At 37.8% G+C, this 27284-nt stretch overlaps 1 protein-coding gene across 3 annotated transcripts in view; it reads right to left on the bottom strand.

Annotated features, from left to right (window-relative positions):
* The window catches only part of MORC4 (MORC family CW-type zinc finger 4), a gene marked incomplete at both ends in the record, with an annotated part of 58939 nt that extends 31855 nt beyond the window's left edge, over positions 1 to 27084 (bottom strand). For all 3 annotated transcript variants that reach the window (XM_080718704.1, XM_080718705.1, XM_080718706.1), the window contains 9 exons: positions 2974 to 3074; positions 4855 to 4974; positions 6999 to 7127; positions 7644 to 7776; positions 10617 to 10764; positions 12259 to 12476; positions 19331 to 19463; positions 26799 to 26871; positions 26983 to 27084. In XM_080718704.1, coding sequence (XP_080574830.1) covers positions 2974 to 3074; positions 4855 to 4974; positions 6999 to 7127; positions 7644 to 7776; positions 10617 to 10764; positions 12259 to 12476; positions 19331 to 19463; positions 26799 to 26871; positions 26983 to 27084 — 1157 coding nt within the window. The remainder of the gene's footprint in view (positions 1 to 2973; positions 3075 to 4854; positions 4975 to 6998; positions 7128 to 7643; positions 7777 to 10616; positions 10765 to 12258; positions 12477 to 19330; positions 19464 to 26798; positions 26872 to 26982) is intronic.
* Between the last annotated feature and the right edge of the window lie 200 nt (positions 27085 to 27284).

The raw sequence follows: 27284 nt of genomic DNA, 5'->3' as shown, positions 1-27284 counted from the left end.
TAAGCATGCACCATCATGCTCGGCTCTAATTCTGTTTTTTTCCCCATGGTACTGGGGGTGGAACCCAAGGGCTATACTACCAGACCTGTTTTATACTTTATTTGGAAACAGGGTCACAGTAAGTTGCTGAGAGCCTCACTAAGTAGCTGAGGCTGGCTTCGAACCTGTGCGATCCTCCTGTCTCATTACAATTGTATGCCACCACACCCAGCCTAATTCTGTTTTAATAAGATTTGTAGCACATTTTAAGCTACTTTAGTCATAAATCCTATGGCTTTAACTAAATAAATCTACTCTATTTTAGATCCTCTGCAATTACTTTGAATTCATCATACCAAAATTAGACATCAAAAACAAAGTGTTTAATGTGTCCAACATTTAAAATGTAGATTTGGATGGTAAGGTGGCAAATATGATATAGAAAGTTACTAAATAATTTCAATATCTGACATTTGAATTTCAAAGATTTTAACTATTTAGACAATCATCAGAAGTTCACAGTCTTCTTTTCACTCAAGAGAAAGAATAACTTGGCTCTGAGACTTCTGTTTAATGTCACTTCTAAATTTTCACTCTTAAGAGTAAAGTTCAGAGCTGGACATGGTGGCACATGCTTGTAATCCCAGTATGTGGGAGACCGAGACAGGAAGATCGGAGGTTCACAGCCAGCCTTATCTACTCAGTGTAGCCCTCTGCAACTTAGTGCAACCCTGTTTCAAAATAAAGAATAAAAAATATGATTGTAATCCCAGCATTCGGAAGGCTGAGATAGGAAGATCGTGGTTCACTGACAGCCTCATCTACTTAGTGAGGCCCTCCACAACTTAATGAACCCCTGTTTCAAAATAAAGAATAAAAAATAGGACAGGGGGTGTAGCTCAGTTGTCAAATGTCCCTGGGCTCCATCCCCAGACCCAGATAAAAATAGGGATAGGGGTATAGCTCCGAGGTAGAATGACCCGGATTCAATCCCCAGTACTGCAAAAAAAAAAAAAAAAAAAAAAAAGTAAAGTCCAAAGCCAGGCATAGTGGCACACACCTGTAATCCTAGTACTTGGGAGACCGAGACAGGAGGATTGCAGTTTTGTGCACAATCTTAGCAGTTTAGTTAATGAAGACCTCAGCAACTTAGTAAGACCCTATTTCAAAATAAAAAATGAATTAGGGCTGCAGGTGTAGCTCAGAGGTAGAACATCCCAGGGTTCAATCCCTGGTAAACACACACACACACACACACACACACACACACACACGGTCAAAGGTCTACTTTATTATGGGTCAGACTTGTATTTAAACAACTAATTTACTCAGATTGAAGGAATAAAGTTACCATAATCACTGAGTAGCCTGAGTGACCAAAACCCAATTACACTGAAATTAATTTAAAGTTGCCTTTCAAATTAGTGTCCCTTTGTCAAACAACTAAGCCTAAAGTTCTTATGATTCTTGATAAAACAAGGTCCAATATTTAATTAAGTTTATTATGGTTTGAGGCACAAAGGAGAGAGCTGGGAAATGGCCTTCTCCCACACTAAGAAAAAAAAAATTTGCTAATGGGATATAAAGGAATATGAAACCAAAATCCCCTTTGCCTTCTTTTTCTTTACATTCCCAGAATTCCCTTATCTTTCTATGGAGATTATATATATATATATTCTCTCTTCTTAGCTTCTTAGAATGTTCATCCCCTATTTGTTTATCTAGAAAATTTCAACTTTTCCTTCAAGTTTAAGCTAAAATGTAATATACTTTTTTTCTTTTTCTTTTTTTTTTTTGCAGGTCTGGGGATAGAACACAGGGGCATTCGACCTCTGAGCTATACCCCCTGCCTTATTTTTTTATTCTTTATTTTGAAACAGGGTCTCACTGAGTTGTGGGGGGCGGGGGGCTAAGTAGCTGAGACTATCCGAGAACCGCGATCCTCTGGTCTCAGCCTCCCAAATGTTGAGATTATAAGCATGTGCCACCACACCCAGGTAAAATATAATCTACTTTGAGAAGTCTTTTTTGATTCCTTTCGGCATATTTTAAGGTCTTCCCCATTTTGCAGATATGCCCTATTAAAGCAATTATTTTATGGGTATTTAAGTTTCTTACTTGCATATATCTTATCACACTTGTTCAAGGGCATTAAAAACTTTAATTTTTCATCTATATGTCCTACGGTCTTTAATTTTTCAGCCATATGTCTCTTTCGTCCTATCGGATATATAAGAGCTATCTCAGAATAACTGATGAAAAAAATGAATGATTCATTGGTCTCCAAAAATTTGAAAACAAAACAAGAGCTAGGTGTGGTGGTGCACGCTTGTAGTCCTAGTATTTGGGAGGTTAAGATAGGAGGATCATGCAGGTTCAAAGACAGCCTCAGCTACTTAGCGAGGCTCTCATCAGCTTAGTGAGACCAGTAACACCAAAAATAAAGAAAACAAAAAGCTCTTCTAGCTTGGTTTTAACAACTTCATTCTTCATCTCCTAAAAGTATCACAACTGGTTCAGCTTCAGTGTTAATTCTTTTGTGAAGACAAACAGGAACAAATACTAGATACTTCCATAAAAGCACACATGTCTTTGTTGATGTTCCAACTCTTTCTCTAAAGCATTTTCACTGGCTTCAAGAAAATATTTTGGAAGAAACTTCAAAAATTTCCCCCAATGTACTCAATAACTTCAGATATATTCATCTTTTTAAACTAAGATCAATAGAACGGCTCCTTATTTCACCAGAAATAGTTACCAAAAGAGTCTTATGTTCTTTCTATAACTTCTAAAAGTAAGATTTATCCCAACTGGACACCATATATCAAGTATCAGTAAGCTTAAATTTAAAAAATAAAGCATTTTATCTCTGATCTTAGAAATAGATTTGAATTAATCTCAGTTAACATATCTGGCTAATTTTTAGAGATTTCAGAGAATAAAATTATATCTGAATAGATTAACAGAAGTGTTCTCAGATTGGGAATGACTCACCGGTACTCCTTGGTGTACTCAAAGTCTTGTTTGTTGTAGGCAGGTTTAAGAAAATTGCACTCAATGACTCCAATTACTCCCACACCTTCTCCACAAGTTGGCTTAGGAAAAATATTAATTTAACAGTTACATTACTGTTGACTTCTGGGGGGGGGCATTTCCTTTCAGTTCCAAATGATAATATAATGATAGAAAGGTTACATAATGTTTAAATGTACGGAAAGACCACTGATATCTAGAGAAACACATAGAATGTACTTCAATACGCTGAGAGTATTACATGGAACTGAAAACTCCCAGAGCAGAGATTTTAAAACGATTCACAGATCTCTAGGATTCTTTAGGGATAATTAACTATCTCTACTTCATTCACACAACCTCCACTTTTTCATATTTGAGGATTGACATAAGATTTCATGGAATAAAGAATTACACAGCTAAAAAGCATGACTATATATTATTATTCAAGGGAACTGAAATGAAGCTTCATCTGAAAAAACTTTTAGGAATGTTATGTGATTGTCACATCTCATCTATTAAAATAAGCATTTCCCCACATATACAGGCTACCAAATGACTACTAAAGAGAATTAGACTGTTATTAAGCATAAATTGATGTAAGAGACTTTGGGATTTTAAATATTTCTTTATTCCTTAATGGAAGGAACTGAGTTAAGGTGTACTTTGATTGGCATACAAACATGAGTTGTCTAAAGGTGACAGAAGAAGAACAAACACAATAAACTGAAAATTAGCTACCCTGGCTTTATGTAATTGTGTGCTGTGTAAAATAAAGCTGTTTATCATTTCTTGTGCTTTAGTAATCCAATTTGTCAACAGGAATGAAAGGGATACTTGTAGAAATTGCTATCTTAAATTATTAAAACATTAAATATGATAACATTACATAGTTTAGTTTATAAAATATTTTCACATATAAATATTTCAACCCTATAAGCTGTACAATAGGCAAAGAAGGTAAGATTATTTTATTGTTTCCATTTTTATGTGTGTGGTACGGGGTTCCTGGAAGCCCTTCCACCTCCGGGCTACACTCCCAGACCTATTTTTATATTTTTATTTGGAAACAGGGTCTCTTCTTAAGCCAGTGAGGCTGGCTTCGAACCTGCACGATCCTCCTGTCTCCGCCTCCCAAGCGCAGGGATTATAAGTGTGTGCCACCACGCCCGGCTTGATTGTTTCCATTTTATATTTATTTATTTGTTTATTTACTTATTGGTGGTACTGGGGCTCCTGGAAGCCCTTGTACCTCCGGGCTACACTCCCAGACCTATTTTTACATTTTTTAATTTGGAAACAGAGTCTCCTAAGTCAGCGTGCGCGGCTGGCTTCGAACCTGCGCGATCCTCTTGTCTCTGCCTCCCAAGTGCGGGGATTACAAGCGAGCGCCACCATGCCCGGCTATTGTTTCCATTTTAAAGACAGGAATATCCAGCCTTGAAGAAATTAAATCCTTGACACAGTCTATATGTAGAAAATCCAGGTCCCAAATCTTGGTTTCAGCCACAAAATTTTTATGCACCTTCCATGATGCCTTACTGAGTCCCCAAAATAATGGAAAGAACTAACTTACACACTAAGGAGCTGATACACATGATAAAGGTGCTGTTGTTTTAACTCTACCTTATATTAACAGATATCTAGAAAAAAGATTCAGTAAATTTCCTGAGATAACTTCTGTGAAGAATGAGAAGTAGCAAGAGGTTTTCAACATGGGACCACTAACTAAATTCCATATCAGAATATAACAACCATTTGAAGATGTAAGTAAAAACCATCAATAAACCTATCTACCTTTATATAATTTAAATTCTCTTCCTACTTTTTTCAATATTTATGCTAAAAACATTAACCACTCACCTTTACTTGGCATCCCACCTTTTCAAAGGACTTTATGAGCCGGTTGTTATGATACATCATTACTCCAAACTGGTTACTTTTCTTGCAAGAGAATCCAAAAGTGATTCTCACCTGCTTATTCTGAGAAAAAAATCATTAAGGAAACAAACACCAGAGGACTTAGTAGACAAAATTTTGCATTTTATAGTAAAAAGCACCAAACACCATTGGAAAAATTGGTACATTTCTAGAGGGTATTCAATAAAATAACTTAAGAATATTCTTAACCTGCTAATAATGGTAGTGCACACCTGTGATCTCAGTACTTGGGAGGCTGAGACAGAATGATTGAAGGTTTGAGGCTAGCCTCAGTAACTTATTGAGACCCTGCTTCAAAGTTAAAAAAAAATTAAAAGGGCTGGAAGTGCAGTTCAGAGGTAGAATGCCCCTGGGTTTATCCCAAATACCAAAAAAATTATTAACCTTTGACCAAATAATTCTCTTCTCAGAAATTTATTCCACAGAACTGTTAAGGAAGCACACCAAGGTTTATAAGGCACAGAGATTTTTCCAATTACATAATAGCATAAAAATAAAAAATTTAAATGTCTAACAACAAAATATTAGATAAATATTGATAACCCACATGTTCTATTATTAAATTATATCTTTGAAAATTACTTCAAAATATTAGAAGATGCTCAGAAAAACTCTCCCAAATGAACAAACCAAAATCCCCATACCATAAAATTAATATTTTAAGGATAAATATCATCAAATTTTTTTATTTCTGTTGTACACTTTTATAATTCTAAATTATGAGATAAAATTATACTGAGGTAGAGGGCTCCCCAAGTTAGAAATAGGAGAAAGAACAAAGAGGAAAGATGAAGCCTTTGAAAATTAAAGAGTAAGTAAGTCAGCATCAATGATCTTGTTCCTCAATGACCTTGGAGAAATTCTATTAGGAGTTTCATTTTACTCATACCTATAATCCATTTAACTAAAATACTAATATGGGAAGGTAAGTGGTGTAATGGGATGGAGGGTTGAAGCACATTTAAAATGCATGCACAGAAGCTGCCCTGATAGAAACTCTCAAAAGGAAAAACCTGGAGACAGAGATGTGTAAAAGATACTAAAACAATAGTCGGAAAGCCTTCCTTGGACTGGCTCTATTAAACTTACAGCCCTAAGATCCTAGCTCATAAAACGTGATTTATAACTAATTTATGCAGTGTCAGCAGTTTTGTTAAGCTGGATTTTTTAGGGCTTAAAAGGATTTCCTGGAAAAAATATATGCTCCCAAAAAGGAGAAAAATCAATCTGCTTATAAGTAAAAACTACATTTAAAATTTTTTCTAATATTTGGTCAGGTGACAAAAGACAAAGCAAGATAATGCCTTTGATAAAGCAAATACGTTAAAAGAGCAATTCTGCTTTTATAACTGTTAAGTTCTCTGCCTTTTGAAGACATTCTTTGCTGAAAAAGCCATCAATGAAGACTGACCAAATTTCCATAGTTCATTTCTAGATTTTCTCTAGTATCGAAAATTCATTTAAATGAAGTGTAGAAGTAAAAATGAGAAACTGCTCCTCTGAATGGCTGCCACTATGAGAATTTGCTAGGAAATCCATGTCAAGCTTGATAATCATTCAACTCACACTAGAGAAATCAACCTTTAATTTATAGTCTCCTAACTCCCATCAATGCCTAAGACTGGATTTAGGACAACAAAAATCACAGTATATAAGATTAACAAGTTCTAGTCATCATTTTTTGAATCATTGTAATATTAACAAAACCTCAGTATAAAACCAAACATGATACGGATTATTTCTTAGAACTGAGAGTCTCAAAACTGGCTGCTCACTAAAATAAACTGAGGGTTTTAAAATAAATGCTTCTTATTTAAAAAAAGTATTTCATAATCTACTGGATCAGAATCTCCAAGATCTCAAGGCTCTTAGTTAAAAGTTTCTAAGTTGCTTTGAGAAAACTGGTTCCTAGATTGACATTTAAAAAATACTTCCTTAAAATAAACTGTAATAAGATTTGTACTAAAACACAAATTTTGAGTGAGAAAAGTTTTTTGTTTTTCTGTGCCAACCTCAATATTTAATCCTAAAATGACTAAGTTAACTATATTCAGCTGTAAGGATACTGTGAAGGTAGGTTTATATATATCATACCCTACATTGACCAGGCTCTTGGCAATCATCTGTGTAGTAACCTTCTTTTGACGTAGAAAAATTTTCATCCGTGGCTTCATATATAGAATACTGCAAAATGCCTATGGAAGAGTAAAGGAAAAATTATTGTGCCATGTTGTCCATTCTACTGAATCCCTGTTAAACACTGCTAGCCAACTGAGTCTGTGCTGAGCAAAGATTTGGCTTGATTTTTATGGCACTGGGTATTGAACCCAGAAGCATCCTGCATCTGAGCTACACAACCCTGGCTCTATTTTTTAAATTTTGAAACAAGAACTCACTAAGTTGTGGAAGGCCTCACTAAGTTGCAGAGGCTAGCCTTGAACCTGAAATCCTCCTGTCTCAGGCTCTTAGGATTATAGTCATGTACCACCATGCCCAGATCTATGACTTTTTATACTATATCAAATACCATAAGAAAATGCTGCTGACTATTTTAGCTATGCTGTTTCAGTGGAGAGGCTGAAAAGGAATCCTAGCACAGGACTGAAAGACTATCATATTTACTTAGGTAAACTTGGATCTTAGGCTACAGTGTTTTCATATTATAGGGAATCTTATCTCCTACTGTTGAAAAAAAAAACACTCTTACTCACCCGTAAAGAATACTCTGTTTCTGGCAGCTCAAAGGTAACATCATCGGTCTCTTTTTCTTCTGCACCAAAGTCTGATACCAGGATGTCATATTGATCTGTATCAAAGTCCAATTCAGACTTTCCATCTTTGTTTCTGGGTAAAAGAAACAAGTACCAATCTAACAAAAACTGGCTCCAAAGGACAAAAATGCACTAGGAACCCAAGAGAAAAGAAACAATATGAGCCAATACTCAGGTATCTGTTTCTGTCCTTTACCATTACTGCAAAGGAACTACAAAGTACTTGATTTGAGATCACACAATATTTAAGGATATTTCCATTTAACAAAATATATGTTGTTTCATGCGGTGGTGAGGCTAGATTCATAAGGAAAGAAAAGGAATGTTATCTGATAAATCAAATGAATGTCAGCTATCCTCAAAGGAAGATCTTAAAATAGATCCCAACTTTCTGGGTAGCTGGATAAATCACTCAATATCATCTTCCCCAACTGAATGACTAGATGAATCAAAATCTACTTCCAACTTCAGCAATAGTATAAGGACTAATGAGATACCAAGATTTCCCCAGATTTAATCCTATGCCTTAGAAGGAAAAAGAATATTGTTAAAAATCTTATACTTAATGGCCCTCTAGTAGCTAATCATGAAATTTTCACTTAAGTATAATAGTATTGGTATTCCTTTTATAAGGGCCTATTAATTGGTTTGGACCATGTAGTTTTGGTCCTTCCCACAACTCGGCTACTTCACTAACTACTGCCAGGGAATAAACGTAACATCCATCTTTTTTCCCAGTAAAAACTCAAAACAAATGATGGGTTATACAGAAAATGTATACATCAAAATAGTGGTTCTCAGCTGGGTGTGGTGGCAAACACTTGTAATCCCAGCACTTGAAAGGCTGAGAAAGGAGGATCATGGTTTCAGGACAGCCTCAGCTACTACTTAGTGAGGCCCTTTGCAACTCAGTGAGACCCTGTTTCAAAATAAACAATAAAATATAAAGCTGGGGGTAGAGCTCAGAGGCAAAATGCCCCTGGGTTCCATCCCTAGTACTGTAAAAAAAAAAAAAAAAAAAAAAAAAACTGTGGTTCCCCAAATTTGTTCTATGGAAGAGTAGTTCCTGGAGCTCTTCGTAAATGGGAATAAATAAAAGTTGTATGATCAAATAAAATTGAGAAACAATTCTTAGCCCTCAGAGTCAACAAGCTCTAGTTATACCTCCCTCATATTTCCAGAACTTCCTAAGCTCAGAGATGCTGCAATGGAAATTTAGCTCTACTCTGAAAGCTGAACCAGACCCATTGTGACATGTCGCCTAAAGCCATACCATAATAACTGTATGTTCTGGAATTTTCAGAATAATCCTGGTTCTCACAACCCCACTCTACTGTACATACACCCTGAAGAAATTCCCTGTTGTCCCTACCTCTTATCTTTCCTATCCAAGAAAAAGAGGTCTGGGAAAACCTTTTTTTGTGTGTGGTGTTACTGGGGTTCCTGGAAGCCCTTCTACCTCCGGGCTACACTCCCAGACCTATTTTTATACATTTTTAAAATTTGGAAACAGGGTCTCTTAAGCCAGTGCGGCTGGCTTCGAACCTATGATATCCTCCTGTCTCCACCTCCCAAGTGCGGGGATTACAAGCGTGCGCCACCACGCCCAGCTGGGAAAACCTTTTTTAAAACTGGGAAATGCTACATATTGTTCCCTTAATTATTCCCAATGCACATTAAAATATGAAAACCTCTGAGAAGTCCTAGACCAAAGCAACATAGTAGACTTCATTTAAGTCAGCTTCTCCCAAATTTATTTGACCATGTAAACCTTTATTTATGTAACATACTTATTTACATAAGTATCATGTAACTATGAAGTGATGTACAATGGGAAAAGTCTGCTTAAAATATATAAATCACATCTAGTTTGGTAGTGCACACCTAAGACAGGAAGGAGGATCACAAGTTTAAGGACAGCTTCTGCAACTTAGTGAGACTCTCAGCAACCTGGCAAGACCCTATTTCAAGCAAAAAATATAAATAGGGCTGGTGGTGTAGCTGGGAGGTAGAATACCCCTCACGTAATTCCGAGTGCCACAAAGAAAAAAACAGTATAAATCACTAGAAATACCTGAGGAAGATGTTCCTTTGTAATACAAAATTATATTACTTAAGTGTTCCAAGAAGAACACAGGGTAGATCTGTGTAAGCCCTTCTTACTTTTCTTTTTAATTGTTAGTACTCTGTATAAACCAGTATTGTTTTAATATATGTTTTACTCAGATATGAAATTATACAAATGACTTGATCTAAAGAGAAAAGGAAGAATAAATTAATCTGATACTTGGGTCTATTAAAAACATGCCACTAATAATTTTTATATTACAGGTTTTTAGTGTTTATGTTTTAATACCCTCTTACATGTATTCCATTTGACATACCAAGATTAAACAAATGATATATCATAGATAATTTCTTCATTGCTATTAGTTCTAAAGACATGGTCCTAAGAAAGCTACATTATAGTTAAAATTGATCTGCTGCAAAGGTTTCTGTACTTCTCCAGCTATTCTAAAAGCATTACTACAGAAGTCTTTATTTTTGAAGATCACGCAGTGTTTTGTTATTCTATTTACTTTCTTATACTTCATTTTCATTAGTAAATGTATGAAATAACTATTCATGAATGTGAAGTATATATTTATAAAGGATTTTGAGGATGTTAAATAACACGGCACTATCTTGATTATTTGTGGCAATAGTCTCAAAATATGCATCTTTTTACCTTAAATGTACATTTTACCAATAAGAACCACTGTTTCAAACAGAGGTAAGAACTAAATAAAGTTAGGCACTAAGATAGAAATATGTATCAAATTTACTCTGCTTCTCTAGAAAGACTTATTAAAATATGCAATATCATACATGCTACCTTTCTTATTAGAATCTATCGCCATTGGAATACTATACCTGCGGATATTCCAAATGAGAACACGAGTGCCTTTTTTGCCTGGGATGGCATCAAACTGAGACAGCAGGTCATTTTCACTGTTGAAAATTGAATAGTTCAAGATGGCTTCTAGGCTGGGCAAGGAATCCTCAGTAATAATCATTTTTTGTAAAACCAAATGCAGTCAAAGAAAAATTCATATCTTAAGAAGATGCTGCTGAGAAGGAAGAGCACTTTTATGGTTGTATGTTTAGACAAAAATATAGTCATTTAAGCATGGGAATTATTGCTACAGAAGAATTGAAAAGGGGGAAAATGGAGAAAGGTTTTAGAGACAAACATCAAAATCAGTTTTATCAGCAGGATACAGCTTCAAAGATGCAATGTAAACAAAGGTGGTGCCATATTTATAAGAATAATTACAGGCTGGATTTTTAAACTTGAAACAATAAGTTCAAATCTTACTGCTATGCTGCTCCCAAAAGGACAACCTGGTGTCTTTAGGGAAATGAGCTACTGTGCTATCAGATAAGCTGATAAATATTGTGTTTTTAAGAGTACAAACACATTATGTAGCTAGCCCTGTGTAAAAAAAAGAAAAGATCGTGGGAACTATCTTTGTAGGGTAGTATCCTATATAGATCAAACTGCATAATAATGGAAGTTTAAATATAGCAAAAATATCTCAAAGCTTCTGTCAGTGGTCCATTTATTTAAAAATATTTAAGCTGGGGCTGGTGGTGCATGCTTGTAAACCCAGCATTCGGTTCACAGACAGTCTCAGTTACTTAGTGAGGCCCTTTGCAACTAACTCAGTGAGACCCTCTTTCAAAAAATAAAAAGAATAAGCCAGGTGTGGTGGCACACGCTTGTAATCCCCATGCTTGGAAGGCTGAGACAGGAGGATCGCACAGGTTCAAAGCCAGCCTTAGCTGGCTTAAGAGACCCTGTTTCCAAATAAAATATAAAATAGGTCTGAGAGTGTACCCTGGAGGTAGAAGGCCCCTGGGTTCCATCCCCAGTATCACCAAATAAAATAAAATAAAGACTAAAAACAATGAGCCTGGGGGTGTAGCTCAGAGATAGAATGCCCCTGAGTTTCATCCCCAGTACTGCAATATATATATATATATATATATATATATATATATATATATATATATATATATATAATAGAGAGAAATTCCAGTTACATTTAAGATAACTTTTAATATCTTTTTAAATATGAAAACTTATATGAAATATCAAAAGATAGCTGGATTTGACCTGAAGGGGTTCTTGTCTAAACAGTCAGATTATGCTATTTTTTGTTTGTTTTGATAAGGCAACCCTCTTGTGTTTTTTTATTTTTATTGGTGCATTGTAGTCTCACATCATAACGCAGTTCATAGTGATAGGGACACACATGCACACAATAGCACACTTGGTGGACCTTCCCCAGGCTCCCTCCCCACTCCCTTCTTTCCCCATAGAAGATATTGACATTGGCACTGGTATTCTCACAGTATAAAAAGTCCATGGAAATGATTTCTTCATCGATTCTCCCTCCCTCCACCAACTTCCTCAAGACCACCTCCCTTGTTCCACTGGAATTCCTCCTCCGTTATCTGACACTGGACTGGTATCCAGACTATTTCCTAGCTCCATTTGCAGAAAGGATATTGTTTTGCTGGCTGAATGGAACAATTGGTACAATAACTGCCTGGGCCTGGATACATTCCAGATAGGTCTGTGATAGGAGTCCAACAGTGATAGTAGCCCCGTTCTTGGTGAAGACAAGAGCATCCTTTCCTAGCCGCATAGAGCCAGACTTGAAACCATTACCAAAGACTCCGATGGGACACTGACTCTTCTTTATTACTTTATCTGTAAAGCCAAAGCTGTAATTACACAAGAAAAAGAGAAATCAGAAAGGTACAAAGCATCCTAAGATAGGTGACAGGCAGAATGTTTGGCTTACAATTGAAAAACACTTGTAAAAAGTCCTACATTTTGGTATTTCCAGGCAAAACTATTAAGTTAAAAACATAGGAAATTACTATGCGGTGACGGACACAGATTTTCCTATATGATTTGTGTATATTCAATAGTTCCACTACGTTAGCGTCTCACTTTGTAAATATAATGAAGGCCCCTTTTCACTGGCTAGTGGAGAGAGCTGGAGAAAATCTTGTGCAGCTGCCTTATAAAATGGCCCTGATGGCAAGAAGAAGAGTTAGGGGAAAGTGCAAAATGTAGTAACCTAGAGATCATAACAAAAGCATCAGAGAAAAAATATTAGACCAGGCATCTCCTAACTTGGTTATACAGCCTTCTAGAAATCTGAAAGTCAGAGATCACATATCTAGACAATTTCAACTCTCCACCAAAAGGACAACCCTTCAAATTCTTACCCTCTGCTCCATCTGCTGGGATAGTTCATTGGAATATGGCCAAGATATAAAAATAGGTAGTTCAGCCTCTGAATATGTGCAAACAGCTGCAGCATAAAGTCTCTCTTGTTCTATTAAGGGCCTTTCACTGAGTCACCTCGGCAAACTCTGTAGCCCCTTATGACTGACTTAACCTGGGAGCCAGAAACTTTTCCTTTACAGTATTTCCCACACAGATATACACCAAAATAACAGAACCTAAAAATGTTAAAAGATATGAAGTCTAGAAAATGATATTCCTCTTATGTCTTCCCTCACCACAAATACAACTAATTTTAAGATCATTTCTCTCCAGATTTACTAATTTTATGAGGTTCTACACTGCATTCATTCAAATAAATATTCATTGAACATCTGCTATGTGTTGTGCAATGTGCTAAGCAATGGAGATAGAATTGTTAATAAAAGATACACGATTCTTGCCCTCACAGCTTAGAGCCTAAAAAGGGGTTCATATATTGCAGATTAGATGGCTCTCCAACATCAATAAGACACTGTATGCCACAATTTTGCAGTTTGGTCTCAGCTTTATGTTTTCTATCAGTGAAGGCTGAGGTGCCTGTTTTCCATTTCCTGAAGGTTATACTTTTATGTTTCCTCCCCAAGAAAGGGTAGACTAGCTTTGAATTTTTTATCTCAAAGTCTCATGCAATAATATCATATGTCCTTTGAGAGTAGGGAATTTATTAGAACCTTGTACATCCTACAAATAGCTTTAATGACAGAGAAAAGTAATTTCCAGGGAAGTGGTTCTTTGTTAAAACCAAAAGAGTAATGAGTTGTTGTTTATGGGCATTAATATTCAAGAAAATAGAAGATTAAGAAATTCTCATTCCTCTTGTGGAAGAACTGATTATGAAAGATGGGGTCATTAAGAGGATTAAATTATATACCATATGCAACAGTTTTAATTATAAAGTAGTATTCAAATTTCAAAAGTAACTCTTAACCTATTTTGAGAATTGCCATGCACTATTTGCTGTCTACTTCAGAACTAATGCCTTATCTATAACTCAGGGACCTTCATGAATAGGAATTTTATCTACCATGTGAAATGAATTTGTAAGATTATTTGGATTAATTTTCTCTAATTCTACAAAAGTCTTAATTAGGTGGTCAGGGGAAAATGTCAAAATTAGAAAGACTATAATGCTTTCCTTATTTCCTAATCTGCCATCTACCACCTCTTTTTCCCTTTGTAGGTATATACTCTCATGTTACTTAGTTTGGGGAGACCAGATGAATATGTAAAGTTGAGGAGATAAGGAGGACAGGGCCAGAATCAGAATGGAAAAGGGAAAAATAATGAGATGAAAAGAGCTAGAAGCTCTGTATTTTTGTTATTATTTTTCATTTAACTCATTTTTAATTCTACCTAACTTCCTACATTAGGTATTCTATTTAACTGCAAGTATGCAAATTGGGTGCTTGATACTAATCAAATAATACCTAATATAAAAGCCCTTAACAGCCAGGAGTGGTGGCACAGCCTGTAATCCCAGTACGTGGGAGACTGAGATAGGAAGATTGCAGGTTCAAGGCTGGCAGTATAGCTCAGAGGTAGAATGCCCCTGGATTCAATCCCCAGTACCAACACACGTACACAAAGCCCTCATCATACATATGCTACATTTGTAGAAATAAATTTCATATGGTTTGGCACAGCTTAATAATTATTTACAGATCTAGCTTGGCTTAGACAGGTGGTTTCTCTTCAGTAAGTCAGTCATTTTTTATATTCTTGTATAGAAACAATACTAGAGACAATACTGCTTACATACCAACAGGCTTCAAAACTAGCTCTTTGAGTCCAAGAAAACAGCAACTTCCTCTTAAGTATCTTAAAATGTCAAAATCTAGACTGAGATAAATTTAAATTAAGATATTAACCAATTAATCAAACCATAAAAAATCCATAAACATACAAGAATGGGCACTATTGTTTCCTAGATAAACTGGTGATAAATTAATAATAAACCTTTAAGGAATTTAATGATAGCCTTTCTTATTTAATTTTCATGTATTTCCATATTTATGGAGCAAAACAGCTATTTTATCAGCCTGAAAACAGGAAGAATATCATAAAGAGCTGGTGAATGTGGACAGAACAACAATAATATAGGTCAAACAGAATTTCTATAGGCTTACTAATTTTGCAAATCACTTCTATTATTTTTCCAAATATAAAATTAATATTCTCCCAAAAGAAAAAAAGAATAATATACTTAATAATTTCCAAAGCTACCCCTAAAGGTCAATTATTTAAGAAGAAAATACAGTTAAGTATAGTCCTGGGTTATAAGTTATAATCAGGCTAAATGATCTTTTAAATAAATCATATCTTAGCCGGGCATGGTGGCGCATGCTTGTATTCCCCGGGCTTGGGAGGCAGAGACAGGAGGATCACGCAGGTTTGAAGCCAGCTGTGCGCGCTGGCTTAGGAGACCCTGTTTCCAAATAAAAATGTAAAAATAGGTCTGGGAGTGTAGCCTGGAGGTAGAAGGGTTTCCAGGAACCCCAGTACCACCAAAAAAAAAATCATATATTTCAGCTGATTCAAGTTTAAGATATAATCCCAAGGCCGGGCGTGGTGGCGCACCATTGTAATCCCCGTGCTTGGGAGGCTGAGACAGGAGGATCGCAAGGGTTCGAAGCCAGCCTCAGCTACTTAGTGAGGCTTTCAGCAATTTAGTGAAACCCTGTTTCCTAATAAAATATAAAAAAGGTCTGGGAGTATAGCCCGGAGGTAGAAAGCCTCTGGGTTCTACCCCCAGTACCAAAAAAAAAAAAAAAAAAAAGATATAATCCCAAATAAAGTACACTACGTATATTATATTCAGAATTCATTAAAATAGTTCTCTAAAATTAATTTTTAAATATGAGATCCTGCCAGGACAAATTAATGGGAACCAAATTTGGCATGAGAGGAAAAATGTTATGCCTAAAGAAATTTCTTCCTATTTTGCTACAGGGGAGGGAACACAAAATTTGAATGGATGATACTGATCCTTCATACTTTACTTTAAATCTCATTTCTTCAGGGTAGCCCCTTTTATTACCTATTCTCAAAGACATGGTACTCTTCTTTCATAGCACATACCCTGGTAGAGAAGCCTACTTATTTATTTTGCACTTTTATTGGTGCATTATAGTGTTACATTAAAAAGCCTATTTAGTAGTACTACTAGTCAACTTTTCTTTTTCACTAAATTGTCAATGTTTTGAGAGCAAAGATCATATCTATCTACTTCACCACTTTATTTCCAGTGTCCTGAACATAAGTGCTTAGTAAGAATTTATTGAATGAATAAATAAGTCTGAAACAAAAATTGCCACAAGTACTTTAAAATCATCCTCTTCCACTGGGCGTGGTGGCGTATGCTTGTAATCCCAGCGCTTGGGAGGCTGAGACAGGAGGATCGAGCAGGTTCGAAGCCAGCCGTGCTGGCTTAAGAGATCCTGTTTCCAAATAAAAAAGTATAAAAAATTAGATCTGGGAGTGTAGTCCTGAAGTAGAAGGGTACCACCAAAAAAAAAAAAATCATCTTATTCCTTCCTTCTACCTTTAACTATACCAACTTTTATATATGTAGTTTTATAGAATAACTGAAGGTGATAAGATTTGTTGGGTCTACTGTTTGACATCCATGTCACTGGGACAAAGTGTGGCTAAACGAAATCATTAAGAAAACAAATGAGCCAGGCATGGTAGCACACGCTTGTAATCCCAGCATTCGGGAGGCTGAGACAGAAGGATCCCAGTTCAAAGACAGTCTCAGCTACATAGTGAGATTCTTTGCAACTCAGTGAGACTCTGTTTCAAAAAATAAAGAATCAAAAATAGGGCTGGGCGTGTTGCTTGTAGGTAGAATGCCCCTGAGTTCCATCCCCAATACCACAAAAGAAAGCAAGCAAGCAAGCAAGCAAGCAATCAAGCGGGCCAGCTGTGGTAGTGTGTGCTTATAATCTCAGTACTTGGGAGGCTGAGTTAGGAGGATTACACGTTCACAGCCAATCTCAGCAACTTAGTGAGGTTGTCTCAAAATGAAAGAGTAAACCGGGCGTGGTGGCGCATGCTTGTAATCCCCGTGCTTGGGAAGAGGAGACAGGAGGATCGCACAGGTTTGAAGCCAGCCGCGCTGGCTTAAGAGACCCTGTTTCCAAATAAAAATATAAAAAACTAGGTCTGGGAGTGTATCCCAGAGGTAGAAGGGCTTCCAGGAACCCCAGTATCACAAAAAAAAAAAAAAAAAAGAGAAAGAGTAATAGGGCCGGGAATGTAGCTCAGAGGTAGAGTGTCCCAGGGATCAATCCCAGAAGAAATAAAAAAGAAAAGTGATTTTAGGGAAAAATTAGTACCTAGAAAATATGACATATAAATATTTTGGTTCTCCGGGCGTGGTGGCACACACTTGTAATCCCCGCTCCTAGGAGGCGGAGACAGGAGGATCACGCAGGTTCGAAGCCAGCCGTGCTGGCTTAAGAGACCCTGTTTCTGAATAAAAAAATATAAAAAATAGGTCTGGGAGGGTAGCCCAGAGGTAGAAAGGTTCCAGGAACCCCAGTACCCCAAAAAATATTTTGGTTGCATCCCATCTAAAATTGTATTTTTTTTTTTTTTTTGTGGTACGAGGGTTGGAACCCAGGGGCTTTTCTACTTCCAGGCTATACTCCCAGACCTATTTTATACTTTATTTGGAAACAGGGTCTCACTAAGTTTCTGAGAGCCTCACTAAGTAGCTGAGGCTGGCTTCGAACCCGTGTGATCCTCCTGTCTCAGCCTCCCAAGCGCTGGGATTACAAGTGTGCGCCACCACACCCGGCTGTAAAATTGTATTTTTCTTAATATTACATATTAACTTTAGGGAAAAAAAAACTGATGTCAGTTAAAAGATAAACTTTCCATCTGTGCTAACATACTAATCATGTTTTTTTTGTCTCACATCTAGAGGCTTTCCTTAAATATTCTTCAAAGTAGGAAGGTCTGAGACACAAGGACTACAAACTCCAGAGTAGTAAAACACAACTAGATGCAGTGGTGCATGCCTGTAATCCTAGCCCTTGGGAGGCTGAGAGAGGAGAACTGCAGTGTTGAATCCAGTCAACTTCATAAGACCCTATTTCAAAATAAAAAAGGGGCTGAAGGCAATTTAGTGAGACTCTTAACAACCTAGATATCCTGTTTTACAATAAGAGATACCCTGTTTTAAAAGGGCTGGGGTATGGCTCAGAGGTAGGATGGCCTCCGGTTCAATCCCTAGTACCAAAAAGGGAATGGTAAGGGTGTAGCCTGGATGTAGAATATTCCTGGGTTTAATCTCTAGTACAAAAAAGCATAACCACTTACTTTACCCAAATTTCATTTTTGTTTCTTTGATGTATTGAAGGGATTTTCCTATGAACAGGATTATTGATTTAGAATACCTTCAAAGAGAACTACAACCAATAAATTTGCTTTCCATTTTAGGGTTCTGAGCCATTTTCCTCCTTCTCAGCACCCCTTCATTGTTACTTTTGCTTCACACTAGTTCAAGAAGCCACATGGAGAGTAATCTGATCTGCTAAAAAGGAAGAGAGAAGGAAAGAGATGAGGAAACACTCATCTTGCACTTTGTGATATGTGAAGATAATAAAGTACAAACTTACATTCTCAACTACAAACATTTTCAAAAAATTAAGTAAACTGAGAGTGGCAATAGAAATATTTGCAATTTTACTGCAAAATCCTCAAAGATTAGATGTGGAAATGCCTTCTATTTATTTTTGAAGGGGCTTGATTTTACCCAGAAATCTTCATGGTTCAATTCCACAAATCATCCCAGCTTCAATATTTCAATTTAAGAGTGATCTTAGGTTAATTAGAAATTGGAGGTCTCAAATCAGTGAAGGATTTCAAGTCCTTATACTTGCTATTCTCTTTGCTTTATATCTCAATTTTTTCCTTGTCCCTTTTTACCTAAACCCTACTAAATCTTAGATTTTTTATTAAATTAAAATTCACCTCATAGGCTTTTACTGGCTTCCAGGATAAGATTGGGTTACCCTGTCGACTCATTCCATGTACCCTGTTTCCCCATCAGTATGCTTATTGTTTTTTTATTATAATTGCTTGCTTAATTGCCAGGTAGAGTGTAAGTTCTGTGAGAGCAGGAACAACCTCTGCTTCATAACGAGTGCGTTGACACTAAGAGATGTTTACTCAATATTTGTTGAGTAAAGGTAAATTAAAATATCAAAAAAAAAATTATTAAACCTTAAATAGAATTCATGAACTGAAGAGAAAGAGAATGAAAACATTTTACCTGAGCATTCGGTGGAGTTTGTGAGGTGTCATCCCACATCCATCATCAGTAAAGGTTAAACAAGGTTTATTCTTGACCTCCTCTACATCTATAAAGACCGTCCTTGCAGATACATCTGGATCTACAGCATTATCTGCAAAAGGTAGAAATCTGTGATATTAGATCCCCTTTTCCCAATATTCTATTAAAATTCCCTAAGACAGCTGGGCATGGTGGCACATGCTTATTATTCCAGTACTGGGAGGCTGAGAAAGAGGGATCACAAGTTCGCAGCCGCAACTTAGTAATACCCTATTTCAAAATAAAGAATAAAAGAAGGGCTGGGGTAGTAGCTCAGCTGTAGAATGCCCCTGAGTTCAATCCCCAGTATCACAAAAAAAGGAAAAAAAATCCCCTAAGACATGGGAAATTGTCCTGTATTCCCCTCACAAGAATGTCCCAGAAGGTAAGCATAAGGCATTAATACTGTATACTTACTGAGTTATGGAGAACAATACATTTTACGGCAAATGGAGTTATGAAGCTGATATCTAGATTCCATGTAAGGACTTAACTTGCAATCTGCATTTTCCCTTCAAATTTCATGGGTTATTTGAAAAGTAAATGCTTCTATTGATAAAGCATTTTGCTTTAATGTTCTCTTCTTGTCTTTTAGTCACTTTACTGCCCATAAACACATAAAAGGTGGTTCCAGAGAAAAGCTGAACCAGCAATTTTGGTAAAAACTGATGCATATTACACACATTGTAGCTTATGTGTCATAATTTAATTTTCATACTTTTTTATGTGTTTATATGGGGGCACTAGGGCCATTTTACTTCTGAGCTATACTCCCAGCCCTTTTTAAAAAAAAATTAATACAGGGCCGGGCGTGGTGGCACATGTTGTAATCCCCGTGCTTGGGAGGTGGAGACAGGAGGATCGTGCTGGTTCGGAGCCAGCCTCGCTGGCTCAAGAGACCCTGTTTCCAAATAAAAAATATATATAAAAATAGGTCTGGGAGTGTAGCCCAGAGATAGAAGGGCTTCCAGGAACCCCAGTACCACCAAAAAAAATTATAAATAAAACAGGGTCTTGCTAAGTTGCTGAGGGTTTTGTGCAACTGCAGAGTGTCACACTCAATTGCTGAGGATGGCCTGAAGCTTGCAATCTTCCTGTCTTAGATCCCCAAGTGCTGATATTATAGGATGTGCCTATAATAGCACCCAATATTTTCAACATTTTTAACATCACCTGTTCTGTTAAAGAACACATATTATCACCATCCCTGTTTATAGTGTCAGGGCCATTGAAAGACCGGACATGGTGGCACATGCTAGTAATCCCAACATTTAGGAGGCTGAGACTGGAGGATCACAGCCTTAGCTAATTAGTGAGGCCCTTTGCAACTCAGTGAGACCCTATTTCAAAACAATTTTAAAAATGATGTGTACATGTATGTCCACACAAGTTTTTTACCCCAATTTGCTGTATTAATATAATGCACCAATAACATTTTTAAAAAATTAAAAAGAATAAAAAATAGGGCTGGGGGTGTAGCTTGGAGGTAGAATGTCCCTGAATTCCATCCCCAGTACCACAAAAAAAGGCAAAAAAATTTAATTACCCATTTAAACCCCAGTGATGGTAAGAAACATAACTTAGAGATAAGAGCAATTCTGCTGTCTTTGTCTGCAATTCTCTTCAAACTAAGGCTGAGTGGAAAAACACCTAGAAAGTTGCACAATTCCTCCTGAATTATATCTTTACAATGGGTTAAAGACATTAGACTTAGCCATATTATAACATATGTTCCATGTCCCCAAACATAGGGGGTGCCATAGTTTAGTGGTCACATTTCTTTGCCACATGATTTAGTTTATGTAATTATCAATCATTTCATATATAGCTCAACGTCTCATTAGGGCTCACTGGTCTGAGATGTATAGCAATTTGTACTATCTGTTGCATAATGCTATTGTTTGGGTACGGTTTGTCCTACAAAGATTCATGTGCTAAAGACTTGGTCCTCAGTGTAATAGTGTTGAGGTAGTAGAACCTTTAAGAGGTGGGGTCTAATACAAGGTAATTATGTCATTGGAGACACCTTGGAAGGGATTAATGCTGCCAGGTCTGATAGAACTAGATTAGTTCCAACTAGAATGAATTTTTATAAATCAAGGGGCCCTTGTGTGTGACCCCTTCTACACACTGCTAGTTCTTTCAGATTTTCCAACATGTTGTAATGCAGCCTGGTGACCCTTGCAGGATGCTGGTACCATGCTGTTTGGACCTTTTAGCTACTAGAATCATGAGCCAAAAAAAAAAAATCACTCCTGATAAAATATCCAGCCTCAGGCATTTTGCTATAGCATCACAAAACAGACTATTACAGATAGGTTCCTTAATCATTCTTGTTTCTATTAGCTAAGAGAAACCTTCCCTTCCACTCTCTTTACATTCTCTGAATCTAATACTGCTATATTGATTCTACATGGCTGGGCTTTTTGTACCCCACCCAGGTGTTGATCATATACTTATCTCATTACTACTAATTATGTCATTTCTCCACTGGAAATATATCTTGCAATCAGGAAAAGTATTACACATATTCAAAATACTCACTTCTATAATACAATAAATGATATCACAGTTAAAACATTTGAATGTGTGAAATGTCCACCAAATAAAACAAGACACAGATTAATTATAAGGCCCACAATAGTATTGACAGAGTTGTTGATAAAACTTCCACTGATTGTAACCTGAAAAAAAAATCTGAACAGCAGTAAGGGATCAACAACAGTCCCAGAACCAGGGTATGAGTTCTGATAGAGTCAATCTTTCAGGGCCAGAGGGAGCCTCATGCTCTATAATGTTGCAAGATAAGCAGTCTTACATTGGGCAGGAGTCACAAGTTGGCATGCAATGGTGGCTTTATTAGAAGTATAGTTCTTTATTTTGTAAGAGGCAGCATTTTTTCTTTAACAGACAGAAAGATTCAGCATTGTATAACTGATTACATTCTTTCAACAAATTTTACTTGGCAAGCATTCCCTTATCAATCACTCCTGTTGGTAGATAGCCAAAGACATTAAAACTGATACAACTTGTCAACCATTTGGGTATCGTTTATACATGGAAAATTTTAGACATTGAGATAAGACTTTATGAACATTCACAATTCACATAAAATACCTATCAATTCCAATTATACACTTACACAACAATAAATAGGAAAAATCAGCTCACAGATTTCTAGTAACATCACTTTCATTCCTTTCTCTTCTGCTGCAAGCTTTGCCCAAATTTTACTTGGTGTTTTACTATAGGAACATGCCAAATATTTTTAACACAGGCACTTCAAGAGTTACACGGTAGCTGCCAGGAGCAGCTAGACATTTTATCTCCTTGGCTGAAAGCGCATGAAGTACAAGGGGGAAGGGCATACGTGAGAGGCCAGGATCAGCTGGAACAGCAAGGAAAGTGAGATCAGTGGGTGGACACTGGCAAGCACAGCTTTGCACTTACTTTCCATTTTAGATGGCCTTTCACTTGGCCTCAACAAATGAAGTTATAGTAATAACAAGGTCAGTCTCAACAGATCAACTTAGAAAAAGGACCAATCTAGCAGCTGTTGTCAATTCTTGCTGCTTAACCCTCTAAAAATTGGCTAACATGCAACATATGCTATCAAATGCCAGCTCACCTAGCCTATGAACAGATAGGACAATGAGAAAATCCACATGCCTCTCCCCTCACTCACTACTTAGACGAGAGCTACACTATCAGGTCCTATACAACCTTTATCGCCTAGCATGGCTGCACAATCCCATGTGCTACCAGATTTCAGGGAGTCTTCTCTCTTCTAACTTAATGGGAGGATTCTATCTCTACCTTTTCTTTAGTAGACCACTTTGACAAGAGCATGAGAATCACAGGGAATGTAAAACTCTAATCTGATCCACCTGATCTCTTGTCTTCTAGAAAAAGCAGTGAAATTGAAGTCTCATATCCCATTGGAACCTGGGAGTCAATGAAAATCTGTTCAGTTCCAGCCTCCCAGGAAAGATAAGATGGTTAACGGGAGAAGGCTTTGGGGTAGTGCTTCATAAGCTTTTGGTCCTTTCCCATTCTGGAATGTGGATACAAACAAGATCCCCAGGGTGAGGTTGTTACCCTATAGATATCCTGTAAATAGATAGAAGTATTCTTGCCTGAAAGTAAGGTCATCACTTTCTGTCACAAGCCTATACTTACACACACACACACACACACACACACACAGTGTCCACATGCAAATGACCTCAAGTTTGAAATTCAAAATTTTTTTTTTTTTGAAATGGGGATGAAACTCAGTGGTAGGACTCTTGTGTAGCATGTGAAAGTCTGAGTTCAATTCCAGTATCACAAAAAATCACATTTTTTATTCTTCCCTTTTCCTGTCTCATACATTCCTAGATTCTCTTACATGTTGTTTTTTCTATTCCTATTGTCCTTTTTAGTTTACAGTTTATTCCTTCTCATCTGGATTATTGCAATAGCCTCCTAACTACGTTTCAAATCTCTTTCTTTCTTCTCCAGTTCATTTGATAAGGTGCTACAAGATTAACCTGAAGCAGACTAATAGTACAATTACCACAACCTGCCAGTCACATCCTGGTCCCATGTCACTTTTCTAACCTCATTTACTACTTTGTCCTTGGAGTGGAAAGACCTGTGATTGAGTCCTGATCTGCCATTTACTAGATATGTAACTTTGGGGAAGCAAATTCATTCCCTGAAAATTTGTGTTCTCACGTGCAAGACAAAAAAAATCATGTTTATCTCAAAGGGTAAATTTTTTTTTTTTTACTTTTTAAAATTGGTGCAAACTTAAATTTTTTATCCCATCATAATGGGATAAAAAAAGAAAAACTTTTGTAGACATACATGCACACATCGCCCAATTTGCCCCTACCCGATTCCCACCCCATTCCCTCCCCATCGCTCCTTCCCACGCTTGGCTTAGTGGTTGACATCTAGTATTATAGCAATTTATCCAAAATTAACAATGATAATCTCACAGAACAGTTTCATTTGTCTGATACCAAGCTTTTGATGACTTAAAGATAATATTTCAATATTTCTTTTTGCTTTCTTTCTTACCAGAGAATATTTTTTTCTTTTTTTTTTTTAGGTGAAACTATCATGTTCTTTTTCGAGATCGTTTTGGGTATCAAAGGGTAAATTTTAAGAAGATACTTCTAAATGATCTATGCAAACTCTCTAGGCACCTATAAATTTTTACTATTTTTGAACTACATGCTGAGTTCATGTTGTTGAATATAAAAACTCAGTTTTCTTCATGATTTGCTCATACAGTTGTTCCTTTTGTCATATCCACATGCCCCAATCCTTCAAAATAAGCTCAGATGTTGCCTCCTCAATAGTCTTTCCTAACCCTTCTTTTCCTGATAAATTGGAAGTCATTCATTCTTCCTTTGAACTCCCACAGCACTTGTATATATCTTTATCATTTTCTATTTTGTTGTTATACAAAGCAAAGCCTTCTGTATATGTTTTAGTTCCCTTACCTGAAACATTGATTCTGTATTATATTCATTTTTTTACTCACCACAGTGGCCTTGTGCACATTAAATGTTCAAAAATTGACTAAGTGAATAATGCACTAGAAAATTAATACATAAGTAGAGAAAACTGTTGAAAGAAAACCCCAAATGAAAATTTAGGTTGCCAGTTAACACTCTGATCTCCTTTCTATTATGAAAAATATTTGTGATTTGGTTTATAAAAAAGTATGTTTAACTGGGCGTGGTGGCACATATTTGTAATCCCAGCATTCAGGAGGCTGAGACAGAAGGATCTGGGTTCGTGGAAAACCTCAGCTACTTAGTAGGGTCCTTTGCAACACAGTGAGACCCTGTTTCAAAATAAAGAATAAAAAATAGGGTTGAGGGTGCAGCTTGGAGGTAGAAGGCCCCTAGGTTCCATCCCCAGTAGCGAGAAAAAAAAAAATCTGTGTTTTTATGTATGTGTGCATGCATGAATATATCTGTATAATATACATACATATTCACATTTATGTTGGACATCTTAGGCCACATCTAGGTTTTTTAAGTTGATGCTAAAGACAGTAATTGAATATATTCAGAATTACGCATCGAAAACTTATTAAATCACTGATAAAAATAATAAACACAATATAACACAGGTACAGAAACTGTGAAAGAACAAGATATTTTTCACATTTCTTTCTCCTATCTCCCACTGTTGTTAATTCATTCTCTCTCTCTCTCTCTCTCTCTCTCTCTCTAAGTTATGAGCACATAGGTGTTACTCCACTCAGCAGAGGTTCACTGGCAGCACAGTGCAAAACCTGAAGTAGTCCCTGTTCTGTAGGATTCAAAAAGCTCAGAGCTAGAATGCTCCTGGGTTCCATCCGCAGTACCAAAAAAAATGTCATTCATATATACTGTAAAGCATTCCGTGTTATAGTGAAATTAATAAAAATTCTCTAGTGCTTTCAAAGTAACTCTTCTTACTCTCCTCCTGCTGCCCACTGACTCTCTGACCAAGACAACTCTCGTGGGATGGACACACTGATGGCTTAAATGGAAATCTGGGGCCCGTTCAGGGAGCTTGGAGACCATACTCAGGATTTTGTTCGGTGTTTTCCAGCCCCATAAATGTTTCCCTTTTTCCAATTTCTGAAGCATTTGTAATGCGCTTTGTATGCTGCTGCATTCTGTACTGGGCTGTTTTTTCTTCTTTGCTTTCCACATGGTATTTAGCACACTACTGCAAAAGCTCGTGTACTTGGTTGGCTTCAAGGGATCAACTGAAAACGCTTTAATAGCAAACACCGGTGGAGCGAGAGGTTAAGTTCTCAATATTCATTCCAACGGTGTGAGGGCGCTCGTGGACCAGGAGCCCAGCCCTCTGCAGACTCAGGGAGCCAAATGCACTCGTGTCATCTTTTCAGAGATGTCCCATCATTCCTAGACTTTCTAGTTTCCAAAGTTAAAAAAAAAAAAAAACTCTGCTTTCCAGAATTTTCCTAACGACCCTAACCCGGTCCTCTAAGAGGCGCCAGTGCAAGCTTGGCATCGTCTGTCGACAGCCCTTAAGGAACTCAGTTGCCCCGGCCTAATATTTTTATGCATCTCTTTTTGATTATTAACGAAGCTGTCCTAAACTGCCCGGAACATCACGAGCGGAGAGAGAGCGAGCGAGCGAGAAAAAGAAACAAACAACAACACGGGAGCTCTAACTCCTCGGGCACACCTTATTTCCTCTACTTGATCCGCGCCACCTAGTATCCTGCAAGCTAGCCGTCCGAGTCTTCCGTCGGCGGAGCCCGAGCCTGTCCCGAGGCCCCCACCCCAGCCCGCCCGCCTCGCGCTCCACGCATTCCGCTCGCGTCCGCGGCACCACGCTGGCACCACTGCCTCGGGCGATCACGGCCAGGCCCGCCCTTGCCACTCACCTAGCAGCTCCGCGATGGCACTGAAGGGTCGCGTGTGGCTGCTGGAGTTGCTCTGTAGGTAGCGAGGGCTCATCTGGGGGGAGAGAAGGTCCCGTCCCGCGTGAGGCCTCTGCCGGCCGGGCCCTTCCCGCGCGCCCTCAGCCCGGAGCCCGCGCGCGTCCGCCCCCTCGGGCCCCCGACCTACCGTGCTCAGGCGGATCCCAAAGGCCTGCGGACCAGTGCCCGGCCGGGCCAGCCCGCCGCCTGTTGCGCCTGGGACCGCGGGGGCCCCTCGGTACAGGAGCATTTTTTTGGCCGCCACTATACTCGTCTGCTGCCGCCGGGACTCCTCGCCCGGCCGTCCCGGACCAGCCCTCGCTGCCTCCCGCTTGCAGCTGGCAGCCGCGGTGCGGGCCTGGCCCTCCCTCGCTCCCCGCGCAGCTGGCGGAGGCGGGGCGCACTCCAGCCACCTGTCCCCAGCGGGAGGGGTGAGGCCGGAGGAGGGGA

The sequence above is a fragment of the Muscardinus avellanarius genome (assembly GCF_963383645.1).
Source record: "Muscardinus avellanarius genome assembly, chromosome: X".
In the NCBI taxonomy this organism is placed as follows: domain Eukaryota; kingdom Metazoa; phylum Chordata; class Mammalia; order Rodentia; family Gliridae; genus Muscardinus; species Muscardinus avellanarius.
The sequence above is the reverse complement of the archived record's forward strand: the minus strand, read 5'-3'. Positions and strand labels throughout refer to the sequence as shown.